At 37.1% G+C, this 8,011-nt stretch overlaps 1 protein-coding gene across 2 annotated transcripts in view; it reads left to right on the forward strand.

Annotated features, from left to right (window-relative positions):
• Window positions 1-7,951, forward strand: part of IFT80 (intraflagellar transport 80) — a 42,839-nt gene extending 34,888 nt beyond the window's left edge. For both annotated transcript variants that reach the window (XM_015291771.4, XM_046898728.1), the window contains 7 exons: window positions 362-497; window positions 677-824; window positions 1,454-1,625; window positions 3,101-3,190; window positions 3,290-3,462; window positions 4,580-4,703; window positions 7,464-7,951. In XM_015291771.4, the coding sequence (XP_015147257.1) occupies window positions 362-497; window positions 677-824; window positions 1,454-1,625; window positions 3,101-3,190; window positions 3,290-3,462; window positions 4,580-4,703; window positions 7,464-7,577 (957 nt within the window). In that variant the 3' untranslated portion in view covers window positions 7,578-7,951. The remainder of the gene's footprint in view (window positions 1-361; window positions 498-676; window positions 825-1,453; window positions 1,626-3,100; window positions 3,191-3,289; window positions 3,463-4,579; window positions 4,704-7,463) is intronic.
• Window positions 7,952-8,011: the final 60 nt, after the last annotated feature.

Below are 8,011 nucleotides of genomic sequence, written 5' to 3' on the forward strand. Positions count from 1 at the left end.
CCTTCAAAAATGATTGACTGAACTGTATTTTGCTTTTCTTTATTCTTCTGCTACGACCAAACACAAAATCAGGCCACCTCTTTAGAGAGAGGGAGGTAAACATTCATCTTTTAGGCTCCTTTTGTACTGCCACTTCCATTTTTTTATAGTCTTGTAGTAAATTTCTCAGCTCTTCTCTGCTGTAGTTTTGCTGTAGTCTGTGTGAAATTCAACTGATATAATGCTTAACTCAATGGAGAAGACACCTAAAAAGCACCTTCACAATCCTCGTCTTGGTTTTTGTTAACCATTCATTTGTTTGAGCACCACATAATCTATGATGCCAATTTCCAAAATAAAAATTGAATATTTCCTTTTTCAGACAGAAATTGTGGAGATTGCTTTGGACCAGAAAGGACTTACAAATGAAAGAAAAATAGCTTTTATTGATAAGAACAGAGACCTTTACATTACTTCAGTTAAAAGGTTTGGAAAGGAACAGAAGATTGTCAAAATAGGTAAGAAGAAATCTGAATGCTATGATATTTTTAGTTAAAAGTACATTCTGTAGACAGATTCATGATCCAGTAAGAACCAGGTCTGACCATTCAGTACCTCCAGGAAAGTTTCAAGAAGTACACACTTATTTTGGAGGTTCTTGTAGAACTTCACCTTACTCTGTTATCTTTAAATTAAGGAACAATGGTTCAAACGTTGGCTTGGAACGATACATCTAACTTGCTTTGTGGGATTCAGGATACCCATTTTACAGTCTGGTACTACCCCAACACGGTCTACGTAGATAAGGATCTTTTGACAAAAACTCTGTATGAAAAAGATGCAAGGTAATGTATTCTTTTTGATGAAAATAATATTACTACGTATCTTAACCAGTTTGCTCATTCCTTAAAGAGTTATGGAGTTCAAGTAATGATGCACAGTTTAAAAGGAGTATAATATCTTGATGCAGAAGCAAAATTTAAATAGATATCTCAAAATAATGTCTTAGTTATTTTTAAAAAAGAAAGTTGACCTGTTTAAAGTATCTGCTGGAAATGAATGGTATCAAGATATCTGGTCACAGATACTATTATTTCTGTCTCATCATGTTTACTTACTTCACCACATATATGTGATAGGGAGTTCTTCATAGAGAGTAACTAAATTCATAATTTCCTTCTAAGAGTTACGGGAGCCCAAAAATATTTTTACTGAAGAATGTGTTTAAGTTTGTTTTTGAACGAGTGTCCAGTTTGCATTTGCCTTTCAGTCAGCATAGCTGTCATTTTATAGAGAACAATACAGCTACCAAATGGCTCTAACTGTTGAGTAACTAGATGCTTAGATTGCTATATGCTTTGAAAATAAAGTATAATCATGTTGTTATTCTAATAATAAAGATTTCTTCATATTTCTTATGTTCTTTTCAATATGAAAGAAGTGGATGTTAACAGACTTTTCCTTCTCTACTCAGTGATTTTAGCAAAAACCCTCAGATCGTACATTTTGTTGGAAATCAAATAACAATCAGAAGAGCAGACGGTTCACTTATTCACATTAATATTTCACCTTACCCTGTGATTCTTCATGAGTATGTTAGTAGCTCTAAGTGGGAAGATGCTGTCAGGTTGTGTCGCTTTGTCAAGGTAAGTGTTAATAATCAGCAACATTCAGGTACAAGCAAAGAGCAACAGTGAAATTGTTTTTGAATATGACTTTAACGTTGGTGGTTGCATATCAGGTGTTGGGTCTTATTTCCATTCTGCTTTGTTGTTGATGATTTTGGGGCTGGTGGTGGAAAAAATATACAGTTCTTATTTGTATTCCCACCAAAGTCCAGATGGATTAAACACAAGTATTCAGAGAAGCTAGTAAAAAGCTTAAGTTTTAGGTCTTAATGTATCTGATTCAAACTATTCTATATCTCCACATACCTTTGTCTAGTATTTCTTCATATTCTATTTCACTCTTTTTTTCCCCTTCGCTTTCTTTCGTGTGTATTTAGGCAACAGCAACAGATGAGGTGAGTCTGGCAGTGCTAACGAAAAATCACCCTAAATCCTGCCTCCTTTCCCTTGTTTCATAGAATCATAGACTGGTTTTGGTTGGAAGGGGCTGCACAGACTACCAAGTTCCAACCCCTGCCATGGGCAGGGACACCTCCCACCAGACCAGGCTACCCAAAGCCCCATCCAGCATCCGTGAGCGCTTTCAGGGATGGGCAGCTACCCCTTTTCTACGCAGCAGTGCCAGGACCTCACAGCCCCTATAGCGAAGAATTTCGTTCTTATAGCTAATCGAAACCTACCTTTTTGTATTTTAAAACTGTTACCCCTTGTCTTGTCGCTTCACTCCCTGGTAGAGCTCCTCTCCATGTTTCTTGTAGGCCTCTTTTAGATCCCAGAAGGCTGCTGTAACAGTCTCCCTTCTCTACGCAAAATAACACCAGTTCTGTCGCCAGTTTGACTGTTGCCTCTTTAATAGTTGGCTTCCTCTCAGTAGTGGGAACTGGAATTTTGAATTTCAAATATAATGTCTTTCTTAATTCTAAACATAAAACAAACTGAAAATATCCTGGTGGACACCAAATTTTTTAAGGATTTATTTACTTTTCAGAGGGTTCTAGTGTCAAATAATTTTTCCTTTATCTTTCATTTGTAGTACCCTTATCATAAATGATTGGTAATTGTCAGTATCACAATTCCAGTAGCTATTTGTGAAGCGAGGTTGGTATAAATCAGGTTAAAATACTTCAACCTTGCTCAGTGCTTTGTTTTCCACTGTAGTTCCACAGTTATGATAGGTACACTGATGGTGAGGTCATGAAATGATTCTGTGTCAAGAGTTCATTACTGGCTGCAGTGCTGAAAGCTAATGATTCTTTCAGCCACACTGTCAGTCTCAGCTGATCACAATAGCAAAGTTTTTATAATGAGGGATTTCTGAGAAATAATTAAATAGTGGCTTTCTATTAAGAGACCACAGTGCAGTGAATGGCATACTGGGAAATATTGCACTTTTATGCATTATTTTCAGGACTGATGCACTTCCTTTGAGAAGCCATTCTTAATATAATGTTAAATATTTGAAGTTTTAGGAATTGTGTATTTTTTCATTTCAGGATCAAACCATGTGGGCGTGTTTAGCTGCTATGGCAGTTGCCAACAAAGACATGGCTACTGCAGAAATTGCCTATGCATCAATTGGTGAGGTAAGGAAGTGGACTTAACAGTTTCAAAGTTAAACTGTTGCAAAACTGATTTAATTAGTTGATTTCTCTCTTTAAACTTTTTGTGCATCTTGTTAACAGATAGACAAGGTTCAGTACATCAATTTCATCAAAGATCTTCCATCAAAAGAGTCGAGGATGGCTCATATACTGTTGTTCAGTGGAAACACACAAGAAGCTGAAACCTTACTCCTTCAAACAGGCCTTATTTATCAAGCTATTCAAGTCAACATTAATCTCTACAACTGGGATAGGTAGTATTTCTTTAAATACAGTATGTTCATAAGCAGTCTTACTAAGAGAACCTGTAAATTTCTTAGTTCAGCTGTTCTATTACAGGTAGTTCCCTTAGTAATTTTCTATCTGTGATTGTTCAGAGCTAAATAACTCAAGAAGTAAAACAACTTTCTTTTTCTGTCAGATTTAGAAGATAAAAGTATTCTGTGATAAAACTCTGAAACATGCTTAGAGTCATGTTTGACTAATGTTTTCCTTCTTCACATTGTTAACATAGAAAGGTCCTTAGCAATACGTCACACTGCTTGTGACCCCCGAAGAACTAAAGCTGTTTTGAAATGTCTTGTTGCTAAAAATAGGGATGTGGCTGTTTGGACTCCCAGCACTGTGGAGGTGGATGAAATATGAACTAGGAATGAGAAAACAGAGTAGGAGTTTCTCCTTTAAACAAGAATACACGTTTTCTGAAAGAATCATCTGGGGCCATTTGCTGCTAATTGCCATGCTGTTATGCTCATATCACTAGAGGCAAAAAGTTTGCTTTCCCCACGTATCTCTGTTTTGGACTGTGTTGCCTAATATGTATGACATAAAAAACACATTTTTCCAACATTGTTTCTTATGTGATTCATATGAAAGCAGATATGAAGGTGATCAATGATACTAGTCCAGTGGCTAATCTTTCCCACCTATACAATATGCTTACAGCACAGGTTGCACAACACTGATGTGCGCATGACGACAATGTTCAGAAGTAATTTATGACTATAATAATGTTCTTAAAAATGATCAATTTTGCCTGTTGTATCGAGAGTGCTGAATTCTATGCATTCTTTTCTATTTTCTTGCAATAAAGACTCCTATTGTTGAGTTCCAGTGATGTGATGAGGCTGTCAACAGAAATAAATTGTTGGATATTTTTCATAGCATGCATCACAAGGTAGACAGTCACATCCATTGGCTTCTTTTAACCTCCTGTGATTGATACTGATGTGGAACTACTTGGCGTTGTAGATCAGGAATCCTTGCCTGCAGCCGAAACGCTGCTCAGCGTATCGTTTTGTAAAACCCTGGTGATTGTAGTTGTGCCAGAGCATTATATAGCCTGACAGGCCCCTTTCTGTTTTATTCCAGGGCACTAGAGCTAGCAGTAAAGCACAAGACACATGTTGACACCGTCCTGGCTTATCGACAGAAGTTCCTAGAGGACTTTGGTAAAAAAGAAACAAACAAAAGATTCTTGCAATATGCAGAAGGTGTAAGTATTCCTTGGAATTATTCCTACAGCCTTAGGTCAGATGGTTCTTTGCAGCCATTTTTACAGTGGAATTGCTTTGTAATTTTCCTACTTCAGTTCAAATGTGGACGCGAATCTTAAGATTTTACATCTGACAGTGCAAATTCATAGCTCATTGTGTGGCTACTTGGCTAGTAACCATTGTGCATGTGTTTTATTTGAAGGCACAGATACGGAATGTATATATTTAGTATCTGGCAAGGATTATGCAAATGAAGGCACAGTTGTTTTCTATAAACAGGGAGCTAGATCTTAGAATGGCTGAATGCAAACCTCTTAAACATCTTCAACATTTTTACATACTTTTATGGATAGCAGCAATAGCAAACTTTGAAGGTAACCAGATATGTATTAAACGTGAACTATAAACTGTTCTGTCAAATATGATAAATAGCTATATATATTATTTTATAAACCTCTGGAAAGCCTCTTTATAATCATCAGGTTATTTTAATGCACCAGCATCTCACAGATCTTGAAGACCGAGGAGATATCTTACTGTTCATAAGCTGAATGCACCTTAGATTTCACCAGGGTATCTTCTGTGCCTAACAGAATAACAGGTACTACATATGCACTTTAGACAGCAATTTCATTCAGAAGCCTTTATGCTCTTCCTCTTGGTGTTCCTAAGCACTCTGAGGGTGCAACTGTGAAAAGAGACATGTACTTCAGTGCATCCTTTCATCCACTGTAGCTGATGGATCAGGAAATGCATCTTAGCTGCTAGCTCACATCCTTTAATTGGACAGTGCCCATTACACTTTCAATAAAGCTTGATTTTTAATGTAAGTCATTAGCTTTTAGCGCTTCTGAGGATGTTTCATGTCATAAACAAGAATGAAAGTCTGCACAGTATCTATGTACTTATTGAACAGTACAGTTCTTCAGTACTTTACCTAGGAAATGTAGAAAAATAACAGTGGATTTCAAGCACTGTTATTACGCAGCATTTTCAGCTGCTGAGCTGAAATTGTCTTCTACCACACTGAGATCCATGGCTGAGCAAGAAATCATGTTAATCCCCTGATGCTTCTGAAAGAGCCTTTTTGGATAGTACTGTCTTACCTTTAAATCATTGAGAAAGCTGGAAGGGTTCCTAAGCAGTCAGTGTCAAGGTGTGAGCAGAGCCTGTGTACAGGGGTTCACTTTGCACTCAGTCATGAAAATTGAGTGTCGAGTGTGGGAAGTTCCTTGAGTTCTATTCCACATCCACTCTGGATGTTCCATACGTGTTCCATTCTGGTGGTCTTATCTGCTGGATCTGAAGCTAGTAGGGGACCTACCTAATGAAGTCAGTTTGATGCTGTTGGGTACCGTGATATCTAAATTCTTAACGCAGCCTCTCAGACTCAAACAGCAATTGAGAAGAACATGATCAGGACATCAAAGAGAAAAAAAATCATGTTGTTGTTCCCTCCTGGGGATAAGAATGATCTCTCACTTTCCATCTCACCACCAAAAACTGTGTCAGCCTTAAATAGGGAGCTCTTACTCTTCTCTGTACTTCAGCTGAGACCACTGATCTGCAATCAGATGTGGAATCTAAACAATGTGCTTAGTTGTTATATCTCACATCTTTATATATAAGATACTATGAACCTAATATGTATGCTGAGAATCCATATGTTGGCAGTTTCTAGGTGTCACTGGCAAGGGTTGTTGGCTTCACGGGCAAGTAGCTCTCTGGGTTAGATGGTAGAACTGGTGTTTTCTGTGGTGTGTTTAGCATCTGTGTGACATCTGTTAAAGCAAACACATTCTTTCTTAGAGCTCCATAAAGATTTCAGTCATCAGATCCAAAGCACCTGGACCCAGCAAATGCATCTTGAACTGGGGGATTACCCTTTACACATGAGAATATGGGTGTTGCAGTTATATCTTCCCCAGCAGAGAATCTTTCTCCTTATTTCACAACTTGGTTAACAGGATAACAGCTACTCTGAAAACTGCCTAGGCAGCAGTTGAGATATTTTACCCTATCCCATCTTTGACAATCTTCATTTTCTAGCAGTGAAACTGAACTTTGCAACTACACTTTTGTCCAGGTTTTGGACATGTTATTGCAGTCATCAAGTGCACCATGATCCATGTTTTCATGTCAAGCATTTTTAGAAACAAAGACAGCTATTGCACCCAGCTGCACAGTGTGTATTGTGCTGTATCTGTTGTCTGAAGTTTCACTGAAATAGAGTACAGCCAGAAGATGACGATTCTCTGCAGCTAGAGAAAAATGTAAATAAAGCTGAAACACTTATAGATGTAGAAGACAAATTTCAAGCAGAAATCTGATTTCTGTTATATCAAATAACAAGTGTAGTATGCCATCAATTTACTTAGTGAACTTTAACTCCAGTCAAAAACAATACTGCATATATTATTGATAAAGAGTTGTGTTCTGAGTTATAGGGCAGATTTCACGATATTTGTTTATGTTAGCTGATCCAAGTTGTTTTCCTGTTCTAACGTGGTGGGTTTTTTGTCAGATGCAATGAAATGATGTATTTTTAAAAATATTGCACTTGTTTTTTTTAATTTAAAGGTGGAAAGATCCATTTGCTAGAATTCAACTGTGCTTTTGATTCATTGTATTAGTATAAGTTGTCATACTTGAAGAATAATGATCAACAAAGTCTTCAGAGTCTACTGCTAGTGAATGGCTACCTGACCTCTCAATACAATGTTAGTTGACCTCTGTGTACTCATTTTCTATTCTTGCAGCTGGAAGTTGACTGGAATAAAATCAAAGCCAAAATAGAGATGGAAATTGCTAAAGAAAGAGAACGAGCAGCAGCCAGTGCCACAGTAAGAGCTAGTGTAACTGTACAGCAGTAACTGACCCAGGCATGTTAATAAGTGCTTCTGGAGCATTTGTGCAAGCATACTTTGTCAAACAGAAGTAAAACTCAGCAAACATTTTGTGGGGAACAGGAGCTAGAGTTGATGCAATTCTTGTTAGTTCTCTTTTATGTAGGAAAGTGACTACATATGTTAGAGGTTCTCTATAAAAGCCCTTTGCAGTGCAAAGATGTGAGCAGGTTGTTCATAACTGACATTTTATGTTATAAATCCTTTAAATATTACCATCAGCATGTTAAATATCTACACCTGGTGAATTTCTCACATTCTGTAAATGGCTATATGATGCTTTTTTGCATAGTTTATCAATTTCATAATTAAAACAACCAAATAAAGAGTTTTGTTTGGGATTTGGTTTTTGTTGTTGTTTGTTTTCCTAATGTAGCTAATAGGAGATCACCTAATGCATC

The sequence above is a fragment of the Gallus gallus genome, chromosome 9 (assembly GCF_016699485.2).
Source record: "Gallus gallus isolate bGalGal1 chromosome 9, bGalGal1.mat.broiler.GRCg7b, whole genome shotgun sequence".
Taxonomy (NCBI): Eukaryota; Metazoa; Chordata; class Aves; order Galliformes; family Phasianidae; genus Gallus; species Gallus gallus.